Source organism: Taudactylus pleione, unplaced genomic scaffold (assembly GCF_031769625.1).
Source record: "Taudactylus pleione unplaced genomic scaffold, aTauple2 ptg001463l, whole genome shotgun sequence".
Lineage (NCBI taxonomy): Eukaryota > Metazoa > Chordata > Amphibia > Anura > Myobatrachidae > Taudactylus > Taudactylus pleione.
In genome coordinates, this window is record NW_028285861.1 from 684,013 (window position 1) to 711,849 (window position 27,837).

The following is a 27,837-nucleotide window of genomic DNA, read 5'->3' on the forward strand; positions in this document are numbered from 1 at the left end:
CTGCACTTCCCTCTGATCACATCTTAGCCAGACTCTGGATGGGTGTCTGTAATGGCCCCACGCTACACTCCTCTCTGATCACATCTTAGCCTGACTATGGATGGGTGGCTCTATAGGCCCCACGCTGCACTCCTCCCTGATCACATCTTAGCCTGACTATGGATGGGTATCTGTAATGGCCCCACGCTGCACTCCTCCCTGATCACATCTTAGCCAGACTCTGGATGGGTGTCTGTAATGACCCCACGCTGCACTCCTCTCTGATCACATCTTGGCCAGACTCTGGATGGGTGGCTATAAAGGCCCCACGCTGCACTTCCCTCTGATCACATCTTAGCCAGACTCTGGATGGGTGTCTGTAATGGCCCCACGCTGCACTCCTCTCTGATCACATCTTAGCCTGACTATGGATGTGTGGCTCTATAGGCCCCACGCTGCACTCCTCACTGATCACATCTTAGCCTGACTCTGGATGGGTGGCTCTATAGGCCCCACGCTGCACTCCTCCCTGATCACATCTTAGCCTGACTATGGATGGGTGGCTATAAAGGCTCCACACGCTGCACTCCTCTCTGATCACATCTTAGCTTGACTATGGATGTGTGGCTCTATAGGCCCCACGCTGCACTCCTCTCTGATCACATCTTAGCCAGACTCTGGATGGGTGTCTGTAATGACCCCACGCTGCACTCCTCTCTGATCACATCTTGGCCAGACTCTGGATGGGTGGCTATAAAGGCCCCACGCTGCACTTCCCTCTGATCACATCTTAGCCAGACTCTGGATGGGTGTCTGTAATGGCCCCACGCTGCACTCCTCTCTGATCACATCTTAGCCTGACTATGGATGGGTGTCTAATGGCCCCACGCTGCACTCCTCTCTGATCACATCTTAGCCTGACTATGGATGGGTGTCTAATGGCCCCACACTGCACTCCTCTCTGATCACATCTTAGCCTGACTATGGATGGGTGTCTAATGGCCCCACACTGCACTCCTCTCTGATCACATCTTAGCCTGACTATGGATGTGTGGCTCTATAGGCCCCACGCTGCACTCCTCACTGATCACATCTTAGCCTGACTCTGGATGGGTGGCTCTATAGGCCCCACGCTGCACTCCTCCCTGATCACATCTTAGCCTGACTATGGATGGGTGGCTATAAAGGCTCCACATGCTGCACTCCTCTCTGATCACATCTTAGCTTGACTATGGATGTGTGGCTCTATAGGCCCCACGCTGCACTCCTCTCTGATCACATCTTAGTCAGACTCTGGATGGGTGTCTGTAATGACCCCACGCTGCACTCCTCTCTGATCACATCTTGGCCAGACTCTGGATGGGTGGCTATAAAGGCCCCACGCTGCACTTCCCTCTGATCACATCTTAGCCAGACTCTGGATGGGTGTCTGTAATGGCCCCACGCTGCACTCCTCTCTGATCACATCTTAGCCTGACTATGGATGGATGTCTAATGGCCCCACGCTGCACTCCTCTCTGATCACATCTTAGCCTGACTATGGATGGGTGTCTAATGGCCCCACACTGCACTCCTCTCTGATCACATCTTAGCCTGACTATGGATGGGTGTCTAATGGCCCCACACTGCACTCCTCTCTGATCACATCTTAGCCTGACTATGGATGTGTGGCTCTATAGGCTCCACTCCTCACTGATCACATCTTAGCCTGACTCTGGATGGGTGGCTCTATAGGCCCCACGCTGCACTCCTCCCTGATCACATCTTAGCCTGACTATGGATGGGTGGCTATAAAGGCTCCACACGCTGCACTCCTCTCTGATCACATCTTGGCCTGACTCTGGATGGGTGGCTATAAAGGCCCCATGCTGCACTCCTCTCTGATCACATATTAGCCTGACTCTGGATGGGTGGCTATAAAGGCCCCACGCTGCACTCCTCTCTGATCACATCTTGGCCTGACTATGGATGGGTGTCTGTAATGGCCCCACGCTGCACTCCTCTCTGATCACATCTTAGCCTGACTATGGATGTGTGGCTCTATAGGCCCCACGCTGCACTCCTCTCTGATCACATCTTAGCCTGACTATGGATGGGTGGCTCTATAGGCCCCACGCTGCACTTCCCTCTGATCACATCTTAGCCAGACTCTGGATGGGTGTCTGTAATGGCCGCACGCTGCACTTCTCTCTGATCACATCTTGGCCTGACTCTGGATGGGTGGCTATAAAGGCCCCACGCTGCACTCCTCTCTGATCACATCTTGGCCTGACTATGGATGGGTGTCTGTAATGGTCCCACGCTGCACTCCTCTCTGATCACATCTTAGCCTGACTTACCTGTGAATTTCTCAGACATGCAAATGAAAACAATCTTGTGGGGAGGGACTGCTGCAAACTGTCTGAGAATTTAAAGTACAGCGTGGAGCCATTGGTGACCCCAGAGGAGTGGACAGTAAATGCAAGTTTTCGTTTGTGGGGGGGAATTCTTAAACTACGTAAAATAAAATATTACCTCCAAATGTAAGAAAATAGCTGTCCCCTGTTACAAACACCCTTCTCATCAATTCATTAGTTCAACACAGGTGACAGCAATCATAAATGAAGTGGGAAATACAGGAGCAGAGCATTGTGTACCTGATGGAAGGGGGTCATGTTGGAGGGTCTGGGGCTTAGCAGAGGCAGAAAGGAGAATACTAGAGGCCAACATGAAATAGGGACATCTGCAGATCCGAATACAACACTTTGTTGGACAACAAACTATTTGCCATAATTTAGGGCCATGGTCAATACTTTGGTTTATGGCGCCAGAGGAAAAGCCACAGAATAAAACATTGGTTTGCACACGGAACGAAAGGAAGACTTACCGGGCGACTCCTCTTTCTCTAGGAGAGGTTGGAGCTCAAGGGGTAGGGGTGCAGGGCTGGGGGGCCTCAGAGGCTCAGCAACTATGGGCGTTTCAGGAGCATCCTCCTGATCTTCCTCATCGTCAGAGGAGGCTGGCGATGAGGAAGAGGAGGAGGATGAGGATGAGGAAGAGGAGGATGAGGATGAAGAGGATGAGCTGCTGCTGTCGGACTCGCTGGAGCTGTCGCTGTCGTCGGACACGATCTTGTTGGAAAGTTTCGCAAGAGGCGTCTCATCTGGACAAAAAGGTCAACAAAACACGGTAATGAATATAATGGGCACATACAACGGTAAAACCGCAGACTCTGCCAGGTTGGGCACATTAAATGCATGTCCTCTCTCTCAGTGGCGGCCAATGAGGCCGGATCAAATCACCATCTGTCACAACCACGTGGATCAGACAAATGCACTGAGCGGTAACGTGCCCCGGGCACAGAGCGTCACTTGCGACTCCCATTCATTAAACCACAAATGGATGTTCCATCCCGGTCACCGTTCTCATACAAGCGGCTGTAGACTATATGCATCGTTTATGGACCGTCAGATATTACAGGTGAACCTTCGTTACACAGGAGCACCCAATGGCTCCACAGTCCCTTCCCGTTCCGCTGCCTATACATTAAGGGCACACACCTCCTACAGCACATGCTAGACAAGTGTGACTGCTCAAAGCACCACCCCATCACGTGGTCACCAGTACGTGGTACTGTCTCACCTTCCGAATCTTCATCCTTGGCGCTCATTTCATCGTCGTCGTCCTCCTGTTGAGGACACAATAGCAGACGTTGTAAAGGAGGACACAGGACAAGCTGTCGGCACCGCGGAGTGACCGGCACTGGTGGCACCGGCCAGCCGCTTACATAAAACATCGTCAGAGCTTACACCAGAGTCATGATCGCCGTGTAGATAAGTGGCCAACGCTGATTTCCAAACACTGCCATCTGGTTTCCAAGTGTGAAACAGACCTTGTAGCCAGAAGGGCGACTGCATCCCAACGATTACTCACTCTGTACGCACATCACGGTGGTCAGGTCAATCTCACCTTATCAGATGCGGACTCCTCAGAGGCTTCCTCGCCCTCGCTGTCTAGGTGGAACGGGTGTCTGCGTTTGTGCTTGGATCTCTCGCCCTCCCGCTGTGTAGCCTTAGCTCCTGAACGGGACTCAGACGGGGTCTCCTTCTCTCGCTCTGCAGAGGAGAAGTACATGTCACTCAATGACGGAGGACAAGGGGGGAGATCACAGATTCTGGAGCTTCTCCCATTACTCACCATCCTCTTCCTCTTCTGCTGGGGTGGAAGGCCGGGGCCTCTTCTGCTCGCTGTCTTCACTCTCCGACGGCTGCTTCCTCTTCACCTGTGGGGGTGGGGAGAATGAAGAGTCAGGAGACTGCACAGGAAGTACCCGGTACACTGCCAATGTCACAGAATCCGGGCTGTGCAGCGACATGCATCCTAATAGTTTTCGGTCACACGCATAGATCCCTACCATACGGCACAGCTCATTATACTATCCACTTCCCCCGACACTGTCCCTCGTGTTGCCAGACGATAGCGGCCCACGAGAGACCCTGACAGGACCTGCGATAGGCATTGGAGAGTGTGGAGAAAATATATCACATCTCCCTATGAATAGCGTTTTGGTCTCTAACCTTGAAAGACGGAAGTCGCAGAGCCTCCCGAAGCCCAGTACCAAATCCAAAACCTTCAGCACCTCCACTCTTGGCCCAATCCACCAAGGAAAGCAGCCCAGGCTCTTTAGGACGTATCTTCTCCTTGTCTTCTTCTCGGGGAGGGGGTTTCGGCATGCTCTGAAAAGGCTGGAGAAGGAAAGAAGAGTCATTGGCCGGTCCCCCACCCCATTCCTCTGGTAATGGACTCGATGTCTCCACCCCTCGTCTGCTTACCTTAGCCTTCTCCTCTTTCCGCTCCCACCACTCGTCAAAGGTTTTGAATGCCACATTCTCCACCATCTTTTTATTCAAGTCCCTCTGCATGGTGCTCTTCATCTCCTGGATAAGCGCGGACAGCACGCTCATGACAGTGGTTGCGTGTGGGTCCACCCCACCTCCCAAATCCCAGCCTAAAGGCCGGGGCTCCTGACCAAGCACTCTGTTTGTCCTGGGAGGAAGGTTCCGTAGTGGTAACAAGGGTTGGGGTTGCTGGCAAGGGAAGTGGGGGTAGGCCGCGCCAAACACCTGATCGGACATGAGCGGCGGAGGGTGCGGCTGCTGAGGTCTGTGGGGCAGTGGGTGGGGGAGCAAAGGCTGAAGATAGGGTTCTTCGAAGGGCTGCCCTTTGCCTTGTCTGTTCTGCTGCAGGCGGCTGAGCATCTGGGTCTGCATCTGGAAGGACATGGATGTCCCACCCCATTGGTTACCGAGCCTGTTCACCAACTCCATTGAGTTCACAAAGTCATAGATATGGGGGGCCGATGCAGCGGAGGAGGATGAAGGGTCGAGCGGCGGAGGGGTGGCTGGCTGTGCTCCAAGTTGACCTCTGGCAGCTGTGGAGGGCAGGAGTGGATATGAATTGGGGGCTTGGTGATGGGGGGGTGCGGGCAATGGTAGCAGGGGTGACGGGAGGGGCTGTGAGGCGAAGCTACCCCCAGGTCCTGTTAAGTGGGACAGAAGAGCAAAAGGGGGGCCGGGGGCTGCGGGCATCTCGATGGCGACTTCTTCATCAGAAATTTCCATGTCCTCTCCAGATGACAGCTGAGGAGGAGGAAAGACTGGAATTAATACAGCGCTGCTAAGTAACAGCTTTCAGTTCCCAAAAACTCCCTTGGAATAACCCAGAGGTTCCCAGACTCCAACCATTACAGTCCATGTTTTAAGGATATCCATGCTTGGGCAGAGGTGACTTAATCAGTACATCAGCCAACTTGATTTAAACCATCTGGACTCAAGCATTGATAGCCTTAAAACCTGGATTGTAAAAAGGCAAAGCTTGGGAACCGCTGGCATAACCTGCTCAATTCCTGGGGTGCCCATGCCAAAAGCAACCAAAAAAAAAAAAGACAGTCAGCGTTCATAGTAACTTACATATAAGATCACTTTATTTAGATGAAAAGGCTGGAAGACCCCAAATACACTAACCTGACACTGTATTGCAGAATGCTCTATAGATGGGCCTGGAAGGTATTCGAGAAGGTCTCACCTACACCTGTAAGTATTACATGATCTGACCTGCAAGCTACTCCTGCGTTCTGAGCACGTGTCCCATTGGTCAGTAAGTCCAGGACAAATTCCTCATGATATAAGACCATTTCCATTGTCTACTAATCTCAGGTTTATACCCCTCTCTGTATGAACGGCTGGGTCTGCTCATCGCTCAATTCAATTGAACGCAAATTAAATAGCACCGGGAGGGAACTCCAGGAGCTATGCAATTCAGCGCGCTGTTAGGTCGGAACATGCCTGTTCTCCCGCCTTAAACAGGGTGTTTAATCGCGAGAATGGGTATTCTCCGTGTTAACTGCCCAGCGCTATGCTGTTTCTGCCGTGCTAAGGGCAGAAAACAGCATCACGCCTGTACTTTTGTCGGATTTCTGCTCGCACCCCTGGTGGGGTGCGAGAAGAAATCCTTAGAAGCGCGCTGAATTGAATAGCTCAGGGAGCCCCCTCCTGGCGCTATTTAATTTGCGTTGAATTGAGTCGGGTGCTCAGTGTGATGATCAGGGACCTATGCACCTGACTAATCGGGCAGAGCACACAGCCCGGGGAGGACCATCTACCGCCTGCTCTACAGTAACAAAACGTTTTCACTAAAATTTGCAGCTATCAGACATGCAACACTTCGCCCTCGCTCACCAGGTCTTTCCATTATTGAGATTAATGACAACAAAACTCCAATTTCAGGCCTGTAGAGTACAGACGTCAGCTGAGTGGCTAATGTAAGCCATATTCTGTACGAGGAGCGACCCCCTAAAGTAACTGACCCCACAGGAGGAGGAGCTCAGAGGGGTTCCCACCAATAGCAACACATCCTCTTCTATTAGAGTCTGGTCTAACTATTACGGCATATCCTTCTTTAGCTGAAGGTGTTGCCTATACACACACGTCCGAGAGCCCCATATACCCTCATACATAAATCATACAGTGATGTTAAGTAGTATACATGTCGCGTAACCCAGAGCGACCAGATAATAACTTTCACTAGTCTGATCTCACTAGGGGCCTGATTCAGAGCCGCTCCTAAGTGGCCGCTCGTTCGTTCCGAGCGATGTTTGTCCAACTGCGCACGCGTACGGATTTTAATACGCATGCGCGAACCAGTTAGTGAGGCCGAAAATCATTTGTTCGCTAAATAGCGAGTGCCTGCTATTTTGAGTGACAGAATGAGGCGTATGTGGGTGGTAACGGGGGAAGGTGCTTGAAAACGGGGAGTGGAGATCAGAACGCAGGCGTGCTTAAAGGTCAAAACGGGCGTTTTATGGGTGTGCATAATTAGTACAGCAGCGTCATTGACCACGTCACTGGGTTATTTTATAGTCAGAACTGCTCGCAAGATTGTGGTAGGAAAAACCAACCACAAGAATAGCGAGCAGTTCATACGCTGGTCGATGTACTCGATTAATCTAATAAATAGCGGACATGACGTATGGTGCGAGCGGCCAGGGGGCGTAGTTATCCGAAAAACGACCGCAAGTTTTGTTCGCTCGTTCAGACATGGAGGCGTCAACAGACTGCAAAGAGCGAACGGTTCATTTGAATAGCCACCCCTTTTCCTGAACGACCGTCCGCAAATAGCGTCCGGCTCTGAATCAAGCCCTAGATACATAAAAAAAAGCATAATGTAGCAACACCAATTCAATGAAAATCCATCATACAATAGATCAATGTTTTGGTTCTGTCGTTGGACCTTTGTCAAGATATACCAGTCACGTCGCCCTGTCCCCTATATATACGGCACCACCTCTGGGAACACACCCTCCAAATCACACAAATAACACACACCATGCTTAATTGCTACATAGAGAGCCTCTACTTGGGGTAATAGCAAAAGTGCAGAGAGTGCTAACACCAGTCCCCTTCTCAGGGAATAAGTAACCAGAATCAGCGCTGATCATATAGAACAATCAGGACATTATAACAACCTGTCAGGTGCCCAAAGGAGCAATGTTATTCCCTGTAAGTGTCTCCAAAATCAGCTGTCCCCCAACAAGGGAATAACACTGTCCCAGACCCCGAAGTCCGCGCACACGCACCAGACCGCCGATCCTATACAGGAAACAGGCCGTGCAGTGTGCGTGCCGCGGTCCAACGCAAACATGGAGCACCTGTATCTGTCTCTAGGTAACTAACTCATTAGTACAGTCAGCGCTATTACTCACTCAATAAGGCATCTTAAAGATGTATGGCAATCACACACAAAGCCGCAACCAGAATATAACAGAAGCTATAATTCACAGCGCTAACAACATACGGCATCCAATAAAATCAAAAGGTTATATTTTATTTATATTATATATATTTATTTATTAGGGATGTGCAGGCTCAGATAGGTTTGAATTTTCCCGCCAAGTTCGGATTTTTCCCACCAAAAATAGGATCTTAGAAAGAGGCAAAACGTCATCTTTCATGGACAAACATCATCATTCCTGGACAAAAGTCCTTATGATGTAAACCTGGGGCGGGGAGGGGGGGGGGGTGGAAATGCAAGGCGGTAACAGTTTCTTGCCAGGCGTAGCGCCCGCAACTAACAGCCTGGGGAGAACACATATATATATATATATATATATATATATATATATATATATATATTATATATACATATACACACACACACACACAATATTATAAAGGAAATCTTTTTGTGTTTTATATGGTCACGAACTGTTTCATAGCCAAATAGGGGCCACTAATAAAAAAAAAAAAAATTTATACAATATAAAAATGTTAAAAATAAAATAGAAAAACTGAAATAAAGCAAAAAAAAAAAAAAACAATTCTCAAGTGTTCTCCCCAGGCTGTTTTCTGTGGGCGCATCACCTCACCCGGCAGAAACAGCCTACTGCCCAGCAACCCCCCCCCCCCCCCGCCACATTCCCGGTCACCCTCCCCCTCCTGCTGTGGAACGCTGGCCTCTGAAGCGACCGGAGGCTAAAGAAGCCTCCGATCGCTTTAGAGGCAAGCATTCCCAGTGATGCACTGCGCGCCTGCTGGATCTATTTAGATTCAGTCAGAGTGAGGCAGCGGGAGTGGGAGTGCCGAGCAGCATATTAAGGTAAGTTCTGGGCTGGGGCTGGGCCCTATCTGGGGGCACTGCATATGGGGCCAGTCTGAGGGCACTGCATAAGGGGTTAGTCCGGGGGCACTGAATAGCGTTCCCGCCAGGCTGTTTTAGCGGGGCGCGGTACCCTGCCCTCCAGAAGGAGGGCAAAAAGCGCACTGCCCTCACAGCCTGCAGGTGCCGTCTTCACCCGCGGGTCGCAGTGTCCCACGGGTGGGGAAAGGTGCGGTGACCCGGTCAGCGCCGGAGAATAGACGCCAGGCATCTATTCTCCCTGCCGGCAGCGCTTGGGGGCTGCCCGGTTTGTCCGTAAGTGCCGGGCACGCCCCCAAGAGTGACGAAAAGGGGACGCACCTCATAGACACGCCCCCTTTTCAATGGCCACACCCCCTTTTAGGGGGCGCGCGCACGGATGTGCCCTCCCTAGCCCCGGCACCCAGCCTGCTGCCGGAGCTAGAGAGAACACTGACTGCATAAGGGGCCAGTCTTGGGGCACTACAGGAGGCAATGCATAAAGGGGAAAACTACAGGGGGCAAGGAATATAGGGGGCACTGTATAAAGGGCACAAATACAGGGGACTGTGCATATGGGGATAACTACAGGGGGCACTGCATAATGGGCACTTCTGACTGACTCCCCCAGTGGGGGAGCAGCCTGAGACCTGTCGGGCTGGCCTGGTAAGGGAGGGCAGTGTTCTCCCCAGGCTGGTGTTTGCGGGTGCACCTCCCGGTACTTTGGGAGCCTGCAGGTGGGGACAGTATCTGGGAGCTGTATAAAAAGGACCAGATCCTACAGACTTTGCAGCTTTTCATAATCAGACAACTGGGCCTCTAATAAGAGGAGAATTAATATAGAAAAATGTTATTTCAAGTTTAAATCATTATAAGGTCTGGATTTAAAACATTTTATTATTGGGAAGGCCCCCACCCGGCTACTTCTTTATACCACCCCGCTACTTCTTTATACCACCCGGCTGGAATAATTTTCTGGGGAGAACACTGCCAAGTGGTAGTTTTAAGTCTGATTATAAGCACCATCCAATCGGGACAGAATTCCTACAGGAGTTGTTCATATAATCTCATCCACAAAGTAACCAGAAATATGGTTATAAAGTCTCAGGTAAGACTGCGCTGTCACCTTACAGAGAACCTCAATCGTCATCCAAGAAAGTAATGTATGGGTTCATTACGCCCTCTCGGCCAGATGGTGCCCGATCTTTGTATCCGCACAGCCCCTCTCTACACCAGCACACATTGGGCCTGATCCAGCGATGTACACAATGGCGATATTTACGCTGATTGAGCGATTGTTAGCCGTTACACATACGTGAAAGCCGCACTGCGCACCCGTAGCGATTCGCTTTAGATTACGCTGGCACAGAGAAATCACTCACAGAGTTAATGACAGGTAGTCGGCATTTGGGGAAGGTAATGGGAGGGTGGCAAACGCAGGCGTGTCCGACCGTTTAAAAGCGGTTTCATGGGCGTGCATAAATTCGCAGCATGAGAGCGCTCTGCGTGACTGCCGGATCTGCATCGATGTTCCCGATGTTTATGCTGTTGTACGTCGTCGGACGGAAAGGAGAAGGCCGCAGTGGGCGTCACTATGCTGGGGTAAGCTTCGTAAGACGTTAGCGTATTTTCGAAAAACAAAAATTGCAGCTGCGATTGCATTAACGCAAGTCTCTGAATCGGGACCATTGTTTTATATAAGGGCTGGAGACATATTGAGTTTCTCCTCCATCTATTTCAGTATCATCTAAATATGCCTCCACTCCAGATCTCTCGCCAGCTGCGCTGGTCGCGTTACTGAAGGACTTTTCTGCCATTTCATCTGTCATGTCCTCTCCCCACTTCAAACTCAATCCTGCAAACACTGAGCCGGTCTGACTCTCCCGGGCATCTGCGGACAACCAGACACAATGCCCCCTAACGTGGCAAGGGTCCTCAGAAATGTCCTTAATTTGTCACTTCCACCTGTACCCATAATCCTGTTACACACGTCTAACAAACATATCCATAATAATCAGCAAGACACAGCGATCGCTCTCCTTAATACACGCGTCATCTCCCAAAACTGACTAATGGCAGTGATGAGTTATTACCATCATCCTTTATTTATATAGAGCCACAAGGTTTCCACAGCGTCTTATAAATGAGCACACAAGAAAACCATGACTTACAGTACAGAACAATGGTATATTAACATTACTGCATTAGCGATCATAACACTTAGGCAGCTGGGCGTAAGCCACCAAGTGTTAGGTGTTGCTGTGGGGAGTTAGGAGCATAGGACAGTATGAGTGTGAGTAAGGGAAGGAGAAGCACGTGAGTGTAGAGGGTCTGCTCGTAGCCAGTCATAGCAGGGCATGGGTTGGACAAGTGAGAGAGGGGAAACATACAGGGGGATTAATGGGGAGAAGAACTTAGGAACAGAGCACCCGGGCAGGGATAGGACCAAGTAATAACAGGGAGGGTGGGGAAAGTGGATGCAATCGGGAAGCCGACTGACGTAAGCCCGACAGCCGGCTTTCCCGACTGCATTATCCCGGCGCCTGTCATCTTTCCGACGCCGGGCGCCGCCAGCTGACAGCCGCGGGGGGGGGGGGCCGTTTGGGGGAAGGTTTAGGGCTCCCGGGGGGACTTAGGGTTAGGCACCCCCCCGGGAGGGTTGGGGCTAGGCTAGGGGGAGGGAGGGTTAGGCACCCCCGGGGGGGAGGTTAGGGTTAGGCACTCCCCCTGGGGACTTAGGTTTAGGCAGCGGGGAAGGGGGGGTTAGGGTTAGGCACTTAGAGGGGGGAGGTTAGGGTTAGGCAGAGGGGGGGGAGGTTAGGGTTAGGGGGGTTCTGTTAGGTTAGTAGATACTCACCTGAGGACGATCGAGATTTCCAGCGCTGTCGGGCTTCCGCTGCCGGGATCTGCTGTTTTGTCGGGCTGCCGCTGCCGGGATTCGAACTCTCGGCCACCGGGATATCATACCGCTTCCGGGGAAAGTGCAATTGGAGACGGCATGAAGGGGGACAGGAAGGGAGGAGAAGCAACAAGGGGGCTTGAAGGAGAAGAAAGGAAAGTAGTAAGGTAAAAAGGTGGGCAGGGGAGGGGGTAACAGAGCGGGTTACAGAGAAGAGCAGCGGTGGTGAGAGAGAGAGACAGAGAGAGAGAGAGAGAGAGACACAGACACAGACAGACAAACAGGAGACAGCACAGTAACAAGATAATGAAGTGTAGCGGATTTCACTCTATGGCCAATGACTGTTACAATGGAAAGGGAATTAATAGAAGATGCTCATAGTTAGAAAGTTACTACTAACCAAGACAGAGAATGAAGACCGTGATGTGTAAAGGAACCAGGTATGTGAGGGAACTTATACAATACTGTATGTTAGCACAACTATTATAGTAAAGGTAGCTACAAATTATTTATTCAGGGGTCCAACTGGGGTTAATTGTAGGGGGCACACGATTCGCAAAAATAAGCTCAGGTCATCCAAAGCTGACCCGAGCATAGGGCCCCCCCACTGCGGCCTTCTCATATCTGACCAATGACGTGTAACAGCGTAAGCACTGAGGAGGCACATCGGGCAGCCACGCCGCTCTGACCTGCCTCACACACTGCATCTCCCCTGACACGCTGAGCGCTCTCGTGCTGCGAAGGAGATGGCAATGGCTGATTTATGAACGCCCGTGAAACGGCGTTTAAACGGTCAGACATGCCTGCGTCTGCTTAGCCACGCCCAGTTACCTCCCCCCCAAATGCCGACTACCTGTCCCTCACTTTGCAAGTGAATTCTCTCTGCAAACGTAATCGCGATACAATCGCTGCGCGTGCGCAGTACCACTTTCAAGCGTGCACAGCGGCTAACTATCGCTCAGGGAAAATATCAGCATGGCGGAGATTGTGGTATCGGGTCCACTGTTCACAATAGGGCTGCGTTTTGCACACTTATCACAAGCACTGACCAGCATCTTGTATATGTAAACGCCACCCGCGCGTCTGTGCTGCAGAGCTGGCGATACCCTTGTGTACCCCCTGTGGTTTGTATGAATGGCAGCGGCTCTCACAGGAAGTTTTATTGAAGTTGAAAAAAAAAAGAGCAGTTGACCATGGAGAAACCGTGTTCGGGTGTCATGTCATGCGAGAACCACACGTGTAATGTATGCGAGAACCACACGTGTAGAGGTCGTCACCTTACAGGGTCTCTAATGTTCCGTCTTTTTTTTTTATTAAGATTTCCCTTAAGCTTTATCTAATGGACTTGTATAGAAGTATACGCCCAGAAGACTTTGTATAGACAGAGGCATTAGGAGAAGCATTATGGGCCCGATTCATTACAGATAGCTATAGCGATCGCAATAACGCACACAGGTCTGTTGCGAAAATATGCTAATGACTGCAATCGCAGATGCACAGCCAGTATAGAGACGCCCGCTAACGCTTTCACACATCTGTAATACCGTGCAATCCTGCGTATACATCAGGAACATCGAGTAACATCGGTCCGTCCCCCAGGCACAATAACAGGTCTGACCTTTGCTAACCCCATTGCACGCAGTGAGGACACAAGCTGCGTATGTCATGGCAGTGGCTAATTTATGCACACGCCCAAGTAATGGCGTTCAAAACGGACTGGCACGCCTGCGTTTCACCGACCACTCCCCCATCACCACCCCCAAACGCTGACGTCCCGTCCCTCTGTCTGCTAGGGCTTTGTATCAGCGTAGGTGAACGCAGGGTGATTGCAACGCTAACTCTGATATGATCGTGCCCTGTATGCACCATCGACCAATCTGGTAGCCATCCGTAATGAGTCAGGCCCTATGTACATTACCAAGAATGGCAGCTGCACAGCCCATGGGAGGCACCACCTGCACCATACCTCCAAATGTCAGAGGCGTAAGTCCCCCCCTCATAATGTACGCGATATGCTGCTTTACACCGCCACAGGTCTATCTATCCACATCCATATCGCTTATTCATTAGAGACCCTGCAAAATGGAGACCACTGGGAAGTATCTGTAGCCGTGTGAGCCCCCACTCCCCCCATACTGCAGACATGTGAACATTGGACCTGTGGGATGTGAGAGGGAGCACCAAGTACCACTGCATCTGTGTAACAAAGTGTCCTACTATACCGGGGTTACCAGGCTGTGGTGTTATCTTTCCTATGATCACCAGGGACAAGTGTTTAATTACAGGTGTGTAGGAACATAACTGATGGGCAGCAGGCGGCGCTGAGGTGTGGGCAGGGCTTCCCTGTGCGAACGCACTCACGGAAAGGGGGCGTGTTCCTGAGACGATTCCCAAATTCGTCACTCTAGCGGGCGTGTAGATGGTCGTCCAGATTTCTCTTGAATCCCAGAACGATATAGTGCATACACACTGTGCAATTCCTCAAACAACTGAACGATATAGGGCCGTATTCAATTAGGCTGCGATAACCCGTTTTCGGCTAAACTTTTTCGCCGATTCCACTTATCAGAGTATTCAATTTGTCTGACTTTTCGCCGGTGCAAAAAAGTTTGCGCCTTGTAACCAGCGGAAAAGTTTCGCCAATGGATACACGGCAGAAAAAAAAAGTGCAGAATTGGGGTTTTGGGGTGCAAGATTGCGGCATCTCCCAAACCCTTTCTACACCCCCTGGACACTAACTGCGTCAAAAAAAAATGCATAAAGACACAAGACACTTGAAAAAGTGGGCAAAAAATGGTGGTAAAACCTAGTGAAATAGCCTTTGGGGGGGGGGGGGGGGGGGGGGCAATTAGGGGGAGGGGGGGGGGGGGCAATTAGGGGGAGGTGTTTTTTGGATTGCAGGTGTTTGCTGAAGGTGCATTTTTGGCACTTTTTAATTTAATGCTTAACTTTAAAATATGCCAGCACCCATTTTCATGTACCCCAAATTTGATGGGAATACTTATTTCCCCCCAAAAAGTGGCTAAATGCCATTCTTCACCACTGTCCCAAAGTTACAGCTAAATAGCGCCTATTCAGACCATTCAAGGACCCCAAATACCTTCATCAGGGCTAATCGGGGGTACCCATAGTGAACCCCCATGTCAGAGCATCTTTTGGGGGGTGTCAGGCTGATTTCCCCCAAAATGACCACTTTTCGCTCATTTCATTCTCGCCGGGTCCCGTTTTCGCCGATTTGGAATTGAATGCGGGGGCGCGCGCGCGATAAGTTTTCGACGCCAAAACCTCCGATGACGGCGAAAAGTCCGGCCTCTGACTTTTCGCTCCTAATTGAATACGGCCCATAGTGTTCCCCCGCTAGCCTGTTTTTAGTTGCTACCCTGTTTTGGCGACTAAAACAACCTGCCGGGTGCTGTCCCCAGTGTCCCGCGGGTGAGAAAAATAGCGGTGCAGCGATCACCGCCAATGAATGCGCACGGCATCTACTCACAGAAGGCAGAGCTTGGGGGCAGCCTGGCATGTCTGTAAGTGCCAGGCACGTCCCCAAAAAGGATGAAAAAATGGGCACGACTTAAAGATACGCCCGCTTTTCTCGTAGCCATGCGCCGAACAGCCCATTTCTAGGTCCGGCGCCGGACCTAGAGTGAACATTATAGACTATTTGTACAATATTGTTAACAATATCTTCAGATCTGCCTGCACTGTAGACCTGAAGATGCGATGAACGACACACGGTAGTGCGCAGCAGCGCGTACACACTGAAAGAGGTAGACGATTTGGGCAACAAATTGTCCAATATATTGTCTAGTGCAGAGGTTCCCAAACTCAAGGCACCCTAACAGTCTAGGGTTTAAGGATATCCATGCTTAACCACAGGTGACTTAATTAGTACCAACAGAAATCTCAAAAACTTGTGCTATTTGGGGTCTTGAAGACCGCGTTTGGGACCCTCTGGTCTAGTGCGTACCCAGCATTAAACGCTATTCCCACCAGGGAGATGGTAAGCCAAACCTCATACAGACTCCTATTAGCAACACCCCCAGCCCTGATTTCCACAGTTACTTTCCTGAACAAAAAGCACAGAAAGGTGTTGGGAATATGATATATATATATATATATATATATATATATATATATTACATACATACAGTTTTTAGTTTACTCCTTAGATGTCTGTCCGCTAATCTACATCTTTCCGCCCATCTCTATTCCGGCCTCATGGCTGCAGAGCATGTAATTACTGCCTGACGTGGCTGTAACGCACCCGGAATATCAGCGCACCATGGAGGAACGGCATATACATTATCATGTAAAAATCACACGATTGCTCCGATATGAAAGGTGATTCCATGACACGGATACATGTATGTAAAGCAATTTCTAGAACTCTATAGTATTTATAACTGCCTAGAAACACACGCGCGCGCAATACATTACCCCAGCATACTATGTATCAGCGCCAGGTCTGTGGCTTGTCTGGCATGTTATTCATGTGCAGAACACACTTTGGGCACGATTCTATTCAACGCTAAGTGAATAGCGCTGGGAATCAGCTACCGGAGCTATTCAATTCATATGCGCTGCTAAGCCAGACTAGGATATCTTCTCGCATCACTCCGGGGATGCGAGCGGAAATCCGACAAAAGTCCAGGCGCGATGCGGTTTTCTGCCCCTAGCGCCGGGAAAACAGCATCGCACCGGGAAGTTTAGTCGGAGGAGCTCATTCCCGGCGCTATTCACTTCGCGTTTAATTGAGTCGTTCCCAATGTCTCTATCTAGGAGGTAGCAGTACTGACAGAAGGTAACAAGCCAGGTACAGTGAAGTCACCTACTGTCTGCAGCCCATCGTAGGGTACATCTGGCCCATCTATCAGGAGGGGTTGTATGTAATAGATCTCAGGTTTTCAGCCAAAAACCTGAGAATTTACCGGGACACTGGACACGCTGGGCCAAACTGGGTTGACAGACCAGGGTTATTCCCAGGACTTGTAACTTGGGTCAGTGGCCAGGCTTGTATCTGAATGGCGTGAACCAAGTGTTTAGGCCCGGGTTACCCCCAAGATAAAGCTAATTGGCTGTTCGGGGCTGTTACAGATGACCTCATCAGTGGCAGACGAAAAAAAAAGCATCTACTGTAAATGATTTTGCACTGAATGCCAGGGCAGACTAGGCTCATATGTGAAAAGGGTCGACGCAAGATAAACCCGGGTCCTGCAGTGTAGTGTGAAAGCAGCTTTCCCGAGCTGGGACCTTGGTTATATAGTGTTCATGCTAGGCTGTGAAAAAGGGCTTGCTGGGCCAGGAGGGAGCTTCTGCGCGCAGCGAAGGCGTGTGCGCTCCCAAAAAAAGGGGCATTGCCGACCAGCGAGGGGGCTTTACCTTGTGACACACCCAATTCATCACACTTCTGGGGCGAGACCTGCACTTACGGTGGTGTTGGGCTTCCCCAAAGCTCTCCCCTCAATAGAAGCCGCGTGCATGCAGTATATTCACCCGGTGGTGATCGTTCACCGCAACTTGGCCTGCGGGTGAGGAAAGCTCAGGAGAGGCTGTTTTAGCAGGACGCTGCTTAGAGGGCAGGAAGCAACTTGCCCTTTTAACAGGGCGCAGCGGACCGCTAAAACAGCCTAGCGGGAACACGATTACACCAGTGCTAAAAAACCTGGGTGGGACCAGTATATTAGCCAGGGAGCAGGTCTGTAAAGGGTATATAACAGACCACAGCGAGAGCAGGTATAATTCTCCTACAGTTATTAATGAGGTGCGACTGACAGGCCGTCCCCACAAGCCCTAGACGAATGGGAAGTCACCGTGGACACAACATAGTAAATGGCTTTCCCACGCTATAACAGATACAAGCTGTAGATTAGGGGGAGAACCAGGTTAATTTCATTCTCGGGTAGGATCCATTTCTTACATGCAGCTAGAGGGGATATTAGTGAAGCTTCGACACCACGGTCACAAATATACTGCTGTTAGGACGTAGTTTGTGGACCCTTTTGAATTTTCCGCATGAATGTGACTTAATCTGAATAATGAAGATCTGAACACGTATGAAGAGAGCCCAATAAAGCAAACAACACACACAAGAAAGTACATTTTCATTCATTTATTGATCAGAAAGATCCAACGTTTCTTTGCCAGTAATGGCATGTGGCCCTCTGTGATTGTCAGTACAGTTTGGGGGACAATTAGAGTCAGGAGTGTCTGTTGCTAGGTGTAGAATCAGGGGCACGTTTGGATGGCCCAGCCCTATGTAAGAAACAAACTAGAGTCCTCATTCTGACCCCACGCCAGGCCTCCAACAGAGAGGCTATCTGCGGAGCTCTGAGGAAGAGGCATGACGGGATCTGCAGGCTTCTCTGGCTAATGTCAGTGTACCCGAGTCCACCATCAGACTGAGCCACCACAGTGTGCATGGGAGGAGAGCACGGAGGAAGACAACTCTACGAAGGAGAACATTGGCGCACATTTAAAAATATTCTAAAACAGGGCTTGACAAATCCCAGGGGCCAGGTCGCTATGGCTACCATATTTTGCTGCCTGGCTACCAGATTTTGCAGTGAGGGAGGAAGCAGATCCTCATCAGCTCCCGCTGAGATTCGTGCCTATAGTATTGCGGTGTTCATATCATGCACAGGAGTGCATGTGCTGAGTGTCGCCTGAGGTGACTGCTGTGCCTGTGTCCGTCCCGGCCTGTACTGACGACTCCTCTCCATCCTGGCCTGCTCTGATCCCTGCTGTATGTCCCAGTCTACACTGATCCTCCTGTATGTCCCGGCTGTCTACTGTCTCCTATCCCTGGCTGCATAGAGCTCTCCGGTAGTAGGTTCTATGCGTGGCCAGGGATTGCGGAGCAGCTTCAGAGGGATATTGGTGTGACCACGAGGGGAGGGGGGTTTTGTGGTACTTTTTGGCACCATTGTTTTATATGAAATGTGGTCCGTTATTACTGGAGGGTGGGGGAGTGGAGCAGGGGAGCTGTGCAGAGCAGTGAGGGGGCCTCCATGTTACTGTATCCATTCAACTGTGACCATTTTGTGGACTAGTATAGTGTGTATAACAGTTACATAGCACACAGAGCTCCTCAATCACTCCTGTAATTATTTGGGAGGGACAGTGGTCTGGCTCCTACACTCTCATCCTGGCTCCTAGATTTAAGAAAAATTTGTCAAGCCCTGGTCTAAAAGGCCACGTGAAGAAGCCACAAGACTACTGGTAACATTTTCTTTGGATGGAGGAGAATAAAATTAAATTTTGTATTAAATAAGAAATGTTGTTTGGATAAAACAAAATGCTGCCATCGAACGTTAGTACCTTATCCCAAGCGTGAGACGTAGTAGGGACAGTATCTTGGTTTGCTGGAGGGGGGTGGGTGACAGCCCTAAGACGAGGATGGCTTGCTTGCATTGATGAAGCTATGAATCATCGTGCCATCATATCCTGCCGGAGAACGTCAGGGTATCTATCGATGAACTACTAGAGCTTAGCAAAAGCTGGGTTATTAGGCAGCAATACAATGACCCTAAACACACAAGTCAGTCACTTCAACCCAAGAGAAGTGAGGAGACAGGAGCTGACGTGGGGTGTTCAGGTGAGACACCCATAAGGTAAAGCGGTTCTGTGAGGAGGAACGAGGTCACCATTCCTCCAACCCAACACTATAATTTCTCTTACCGACACAAAACTTTAATGTTGGATCGTTCTGATCAACAAATGACACCGTACAACCTTTGTGTGTAAGAACATTCATTAGGTTCTTTTTGTATGTATAACTATTACCTCAATACATTTACACAGGAGAATCCCAGGGGGGTTCACAAACTTCCAGGCACCGCTGTATACGGCTTCAGTACAGATGATTTCACTCTCATTAGAGCCAATTAACTGCAATGTAATTCAATAAAGACTGTTCTACCTGTAAGATTGCAATGAAGGAGGAGATGGGGGGGGGGAGGGGGAATAACAGCATCCAGAGAACGCGTCCTGCAATTATATCAGAGGCTGTAGAGGTTAATAGAGAATTACTCTCCTAGCCCCCTTTTCCTTAGAGAAGTGGCGCAATCGCATGGTCACCGGATTTTAATTTTTTTTTTTTTTTACTTTAATATAAAAGCAACTATGATGAGATTCCCGGGCACGTCCCTGCACCTTGTCCATCTCTTCTGCGGAGGAGTCATTAATGGAGAGTCACCTCAGCAGGGGGCACAGCACCCTCAGACCCTCTCAGTGTAATATGTACAAGACCCCCAGCGCATTACCAGCATCTGACGTTGTACGACGGTAGCCAGGAGAATGCTATCAATGGACATAACTCAACTACGGCGATCAAACCAACCAGTATCGCGTCAGGCAGCGGATTTGCAGAGGGAACCCTACACTACCAGTCAAAAGAAGAACACCCCAATTAGTCCGGTATTTATTGAAATGTAAGCAATAGAAGTCCAATTAACAACCTGATGAACAACAAGGATGAACGATAGCTGTTAGAGGTTCAACCAAAATAAAAAAAAAAAAAGGGAACAAATAATAGGATAAAGACTTATGGCTGTTGCCATGACACACCCCCTAGGGGCTACTGAGGACTGGGGGTCTTATGGGCCGAAGAATCAAAATCTGAAATCTTTGGGTTCATCACGCAGTGTTTTTCTATGCCATCCAGTGGGTGCGGTTTATTTACTAATCAGTGATTCTTGGCGAGCTGAAGTCCAAAATTTAAAAGGGCAATTCTTTTTATAACTAAACACCCCATGTGTTGCTATTAAAAAGCATTGACCTTTTAAATTTCCGGGTGAAGTTGCCGCTTAGTAAATAAATCCCTATCAAACATGGAGGAAGCAGTGCGATGGTCTGGGGGCTTTTTTTCTGTTGGATCGCGAGTCGGCAACTTGCACAGAGTGACTGGCGCCCTGAGCCAAAAGGGCCAGCATAGCACCCTGCAGTTCCATCCTATGCCCCCTGGTCTACGCTTAGTGGGTCAGGAGTACATCCTACAGCAAGATAATGACCAAGAGCACACCTCCAGGCACTGTCAGAGCTTCCTTCCAGGAAAAGAACAAGGTTACAGGCTTCAAAAATCATGGAACAAGATGCAATCCCCAGGCTTAGGGCCTGATTCATTACGGATAAGTAACTGCGAGTACGCATGCAGACAGCCGATTGTTGTGGACTGTGCATGCATCACGCACAGGAAGTGAGCGTTTGGGGGTGGACGGCGAAACACAGGCGTGCCAGTGCGTTTGAACATCGTTACAGGGACTTGCATAGATTAGCCATTGTGATGCCATACGCAGCCAGAGCTCTCACTGCGCTAAGGAAGTTTAGCAATTTCGGAGTGAGGTCTGACCTTGTGCGTGAGGCTCCGATGTTACTTGATGGTACCAATCTTTTTGCAGACTTGCAAGGTACTACCGGTGTGTGTGTAAAGGGAAGTGGGCATCCTTATGGTCGGCTGCGATGGCAATCATTAGCATGTTTCCGCAGCGGGTCTGGGTGCGTAAGCGCAGTTGCGATCCGTAATTAATCAGGCCCTTTCTTACGCCCAATCCAGCTGGTTTGGGATGTTCTGGATAGAAGGGCGACAGCAAAGCCACCTATAGGTGCAGCACATTTGTCGGAACCTCCGCAACCACTTCCCGAATATTCGGCTTCCATTGTAGAAATAACGCCACGGGTTTGTCCGGCGGTTAAATCTGCAGAAGGCGGCTACTTTGAGGAGTCAAAGAATTAGGTAAAATTTTGTAAAAAAATAATAAAAAAAAAAAAGACCTCTCCCCTCCGTTTATTTGTTCTAAGCTTTACATTCACAACACACAGATACATTCAACTGCGGAAATTTCCACAACTGGAAAAAACAGGGATGTTCTAAAACCTCTGACTGGTAGTGTGTATTATGGACGCAGGTTTCAGTTACGCCTCTGCCTACGAGCAGTGTTATTTTTATATACGTTCTATGATTGTGCTAATATGAAATTAATGGGAAAAAAAAATAGATATAGGACGATCATCTCCCTTACACATTTATTTACAGTGCGGTCTTCAGATAACATCTCAATGAACACATGCAAGAAAACACAGAGCGGATTTCTCTGCTGAAAGTAACACAAACAGGTGCAGTCTGCGGGGATAAGTGCAGGAGCTGGGAGTCTCTGGGTGGGTACAGGGCTAGAGTGCGGGTACTCTGCCAGTAATGGGTACCAGTCATTAGTATGTGCGATCCCAGTGCGAGCCGTCCGTGTAAGCCAGAGGCCGGTGGCGGTGTGAGCGGTACGTGCCGGGACCACACTTTGGTGGGACAGTAAAATAAACCGGTTACTTTCAGGTCCATGTTAGAAGACACAGATTTCCCTATATGAATGCTGGACATACTAAACATGGAGATATCAGAACTGTGACACAAGGAATGCAGAGTACAATCTCTTACCACAGCGTGTACCAGTAACAAGGTCATGTACCACTGCGAACAAAATAAAGCAGCATCTATAAAACATTTACGAGTCATGGATCTACCACACATTACTAACCTCACTGGGCTTACAGGCAGGGAGTCTGCTGTGCATGGGCTAAATACTCAGCCCCATACATACAAATCTGCATGCTGTTACTAAATATAATGCTTCCTGTACTAGTGTTCATTCTAGCACCCTGCCCCTGTCACAACCCGAGCAGTTCCTCTTTCCTGCCTGGGGTGTCACTCTCTGCTCTGGTGTTTCTAGCACACAGCTGATGCAACAAACTTTTGATATGCAGGCCAGTGTGTGCTAGAAGCACCAGAACAGAGAAACTGCGCAGGTTGTGACAGGAGCAGGGTGCTAGAATGAACACTATGTACTTTACATATTAGGTCCTTCTCCTAAAGGCTATTCGTTTTGCACCTCCAGCAACACAGAGGAAGAATGGCATGTTGGGACTTGCAGTTCCACTGCGGCCATGTGGCCTACACCTGAATTAGAGAGTTTGCGCATGGTAATGACAGATAAATTTATAGCTGACGTAATATACTCTAATCTAGTTTTTATTCCTAGGATGCTCAGCCAGCCCTAGTGAGCTTTGGTTGTATCTCACTCTCATTGCTTTAGAATTTAGCAAATTAAACAAAAAAAGGTTCATTAGATATCCCAAAAAAATGTTGTGCACATGCTCTGGTAGAACGTTCTCTTTGTACGAGCTTATATCAAAAGGACAATCTCGCTTCCCATGCTGGCGGATGCTAGCATTCACCGCGCTACACACGATATTTCCATCACTGAGCCGTGTGACGCCCTCGCATTCCAAACCACTTGGATAAAGCTCATCTGCATTAAAACCACAGTGTGCGCAGAGAAGCCCAACATCACGGTAGTGGTCCTATAAGAAAGGCGCCTCATCGATCATCCCATTTCACACCACTAACCCGGGCCTAGAGAAGCCTGCAGCTCTACATGTCCTGCCAGTTATCTTGCAGAGCATGCTGGGACTTGTAGTTTCCCAACACCAAGAGAGAGCCACAGGCTGTGCAGGCTTACACTAACCGATCATATAACGGGGTTCTATTTGTACAAAGGCCAGCGAGTGCTTGGAAGACGGGAGGACCGTCCAGTGTGGCATTTCATTGGCTGTGGGCGGTGAAGAACTAACCAAACTCTGAGCTCTAATGGCTCAGGGACAACAGTAACCACATCATGCAGGTAGGATTAACGCTGCTCGGCTGTACAATCCCTTATTACAAAAGGAACCAGCCGGCACCTTTACGTTGTTAAACATAAGCAGACGGCAGCTCCGATAACCCTCAATGTAAAAAACTGCTGCTCACTCGGAGCAGACTGGGCAAAGTTATCTTCTGTTCCTTATGCCTGGTTGGAAAAAAAAAAGCATTCGGAGAGGTTTGATATCGGCCAATTCTTCCCGAATGGCTCATGACTTCCACTACTTATCAAGCAGACAGTATCCATCTGTGTCATCTGATCTAAGAGAACCAGGCAGGTTCCTTCAGGCTTTCAGTGTAATGAGATCACAGATTAATCTGCCTACATTTATTAACCTTTATCTGTACAACTACTGAGAGGCTTCTGGCACTATTCAAATCTCTAGAATGAAAAGCTCATCTTACCCGTTCCTGTCCGTTTGCCGTCCTGCCGATATCACCAAACCTCAGGATGGCCTCAGCGGACACATCTTCAAAGCTGGCCGGTGGGGGAGGGGTGTAAGGCCCATGTACAGGTGGCGGAACAATTTCATGGACCGTGGTCTCCTGCCCGGCGCCATCTGCCGTCCCCTCGTCTTCTTCATCGTCAGACGGGAGGAAGGAGAACTTGGAGCGCTGCTCCTTTAAAAGAGCCTCAATGCGCGAGTCCAGACTGCTGCTGTGCTGCGTGAAGGGCAGACTCTCTGAAATACCGTCTGGTAGAGGTGAACACGACCGGGCAGGGGAAGGGGGTGGCGAACAGGCTGGCAGAGGGGGTGGTGGTGGAGGAGGCTCCCAGCCCTCTGACGGTGGAGGGGGAGGGTGCGGTAAAGAGGAGGAGGAGGGTGGGGACGGAGGAAGGGGCGGGTGGGGAAGTCTGTAATCCCGGTCAGCCTGAGGTTCGTCGGGAGGAAGTGGAGGAGGTGTTGGCAGTGGAGGCGTCCCAGGAAAACGGTGTAAGGGCGGCTCCTCTGGAGGCGGAGGAGGTTTCCGGTGGCGAGACCTGTAGGAGGACTGAGGGGAGGAACGGTGTTGGTGCCGGTGGTAACGTCTGTGGCTGCCGTCGTGTGAGGAAGAGGTTGATGAGGAAGATGAAGCAGGAGAATAGTGTTGCCCGGAGCGTCGAGAGAAGGAATCTCCAGAACTGTTATCATGACGTCGTGACTTATATCCTGAGGTGTCCTGCGAACTGGAATGGCTGGGAGTACCCTGCCTGCAAAGCGGAGAAACACAACACTTATCAGAAGAGCCACACACAGCGCCCCCCTCCCCCATCCCCACCCCCAACAAGCTTTACCTCTGAAGAAATAGTTACATGCAACAATAAAACGCGTCAGCACTAGAGTGTTATTACTTACTGTTCATTACACCTACGGGCTGCCAGCTGACACAGACTATGACAAGCCAGCTACACCCTGGAAAATTATTTCAGAGTTGCCGGTATTGATTTAAAATATCAACATCCAGACTGATCGAGAAGCCGCCTTTACCGCGAGTGCAGACACGTGTACTACCCCTAGTTATGGGGCTTCTTTGCTGGTGCCAATTGGGCAGCCCCAAGCCGGCAGTTTTACCGTCTATTAAGGGGGAAAATGTATATTAAAACAATATTTATGCTGAACCTTATTTGAGCTGACTGATCAGCTGATTCATTTAGTGAATATATACACACAGTGGTGGTTTTTTTTGGGTCACTGAGAATTACAACAACTGTATGGATCAGCTGGCCAAGGTGGGAGCCTTCTATGCTAAAGGATTAACATCTTTCGGATCATTCCCCTGTAGTTCTGTGTATATAGAAGCCTTGTATTTATGTGGGTGTATGTTGAACAACGTGTATTTTTTGCGTGATGGGAAAACTTGGGGTGTTGTATAAAAGACAATTAAAAAAAAAGGTCTAGATAGGCACCAGATGTTAGACAGTCAATAGGTACAAAAGGTTGACACTAAAACGGTTGACATATTTTTGTTTGTTTTCTAACCTTAATCTTCATCATAGCCCTCCCCTTGGTAGCTTTACCCTCCCTCCTGGTGTCTAACCCCAACCGTCAAGGTAAGTGCCTAACTCTAAACCTAACAAAAAAAATATATACATGTCGACCTATTGTACATCGGCATTCTTCCATGTCGACCTTTAGTGTGTCAACCTTTTGTCGTCCAACATCTGGTTTATTATTTAGACATGGGCCCATATTCAATATGAGGCGAAAAGTCCAGACTTTTTGCCTGCTGGACTTTTCGGCTCCTTCTCCGGTTTTCCAGGAGGAAAAGTATCGCGCGCGTGCCCGATATTCCCCATATTCAATTTCAAAGGACGCGAAAACGGGACCCGGCGAAAAAAAAAAGGAATTTTCGGGAAGACATCCTAGGGCCCCCCTAAAGATGTCCAAACATGGGGGATCACTATGGGTACCCCGTTTTTGCATGCAGAAGGGAAGTCGGGTTTTAAATAGCCGCAGCAGGTGCATAAATGCGGCTTTGAAGAAGGTGATGCAGAAGAGCATTTAGCAGCTTTTTTGGGGAGAAATAACTATGCCCATCAAATTTGGGGTACTTGGAAAATGGGTGCAAGCATATTTTTAAGTCCCTAAAATAATTTTTTATAAATCTTCAAAATGCACCTGCCGCTACCCCCGCAATAAAGAAAACACCTGCCGCATATAAAGGGATCCCCTCTGGAATCTATTTTGCTATTTTAGAAGTGTGTTCCCTATTTTTTATTTTTAACCCCAAAATGTACAATATTTTTTTGGGGTGTCCCTATCTTTTTTTTTTTTTTTTTTACACACATTGTTTTTAGGGGCCATTCCCAGGGGTGCAGGCTATTTTTTATTTTCTTTTTAAAGCGTGCACCCCTAAACCCCAATTCTGCACTTTTTTTCGACAGCTAAAGGCTGGAGAAATATTATCCCCGTTTTTTACATTGACTTTTCGCACCAGCGAAAAGTCAATGCAATTGAACACGGGGATAATTCAAACAGGCGAAAATTACGTCATCGATGATAACGGGTTTTCGCCTCAAATTGAATATGGCCCATAGACAGGTAAAAGGTTGATCAAACTTTAGTCCATATACTGAAAACTTGAACTTAACTGACAATTTTTTTTTCCCAAAAAAGGGCAGAAACTGAAATTTTCTCCCTAGTTGTAACAGATCTCAGTGGCACAGCCCCTACGCCCACCCTCAGTGCCATTGGGCCCCCACTGTATTAGTGCCCCCGTTAACATGCGTCCCTGTGCATTAATTAGTAATATTTTTTAATAAGCTCCCCCCCCCCCCCCCCCCAAAAAAAAAAAAAAAACAATGTTTATGTTGGGCATAAACCCCCCTAGTGCCAAAAGATGAGCCCCCCCCCCCCCCCTTATTAAGGCCACCTCTCCCCTGTGGCACAGCCCCTTCCCCTTCACCTTATTGCAGGTCATAGCATAGAGGCGGGAAGGATTGATGATCAGCCCCGTGTCCCGTCCCCCCCCTGCTGCAGCTGATCTCTGAGCTATGAGGGGGGGGGAGGGGGAGGGAACTACATTCCCCTCCTTGCGCTTTTGTCATAGCACATGCGCCCCATGGTGCTGTTCGCATGGCATTCTGGGACGGGACGTCAGAGATGCACCTGTGCAGAACGGATTTCCTCCATACAGAAAGGGAACGCAGCGAGCTGGCCCAGGCACAGGAGACGCCGCTGTGTCAGGTAAAAGCACTCCTGGCTGCAGACACATCCCATACCTTTGGGCCTGGCAAGTGGTTAATAAATATTGCAGGTTCCTTTTTTCCAAGAAGGTAGCAGCCCTCTAGTAGCATCTGCTGGAGTAGTGCGCCTTTAGGCTCTGCACATAGGCGTTATTTCATTTGTTTTTCTTCCTATGTAACCTCGCTACTGCTACACACACATTACAAGACCCAACTAGAGACCCAACTAATCAGTGTCCAATCTTAAATTTGATATTATTGGGGAGGTGCACCAGAGAATAGATACAATATGTTATGGATCAAAAACAGAAAAAAAGTATTCTCATAATGGGCACACACAGATTATACAACTACATAATATATAATCAGGCTAATTTCTTCCTTTTCCCTTGGGGATTTAGCGGATAATATTAAATCAAAGACACACACGACATAGGTTTGTCAATATTTTAATCACTT

The 27,837-nt window shown here is 49.2% G+C and overlaps 1 protein-coding gene across 4 annotated transcripts in view; it reads right to left on the minus strand.

Moving 5' to 3' along the window:
* The window catches only part of SETD1A (SET domain containing 1A, histone lysine methyltransferase), a 48,491-nt gene that overhangs the window by 14,448 nt on the left and 6,206 nt on the right, over window positions 1-27,837 (minus strand). For all 4 annotated transcript variants that reach the window (XM_088463827.1, XM_088463830.1, XM_088463828.1 and 1 more), the window contains exons 7-13: window positions 24,117-24,903; window positions 4,791-5,597; window positions 4,536-4,703; window positions 4,156-4,240; window positions 3,928-4,073; window positions 3,601-3,646; window positions 2,846-3,121 (exon numbers count right to left, since the gene is read on the minus strand). In XM_088463827.1, the coding sequence (XP_088319953.1) occupies window positions 2,846-3,121; window positions 3,601-3,646; window positions 3,928-4,073; window positions 4,156-4,240; window positions 4,536-4,703; window positions 4,791-5,597; window positions 24,117-24,903 (2,315 nt within the window). The remainder of the gene's footprint in view (window positions 1-2,845; window positions 3,122-3,600; window positions 3,647-3,927; window positions 4,074-4,155; window positions 4,241-4,535; window positions 4,704-4,790; window positions 5,598-24,116; window positions 24,904-27,837) is intronic.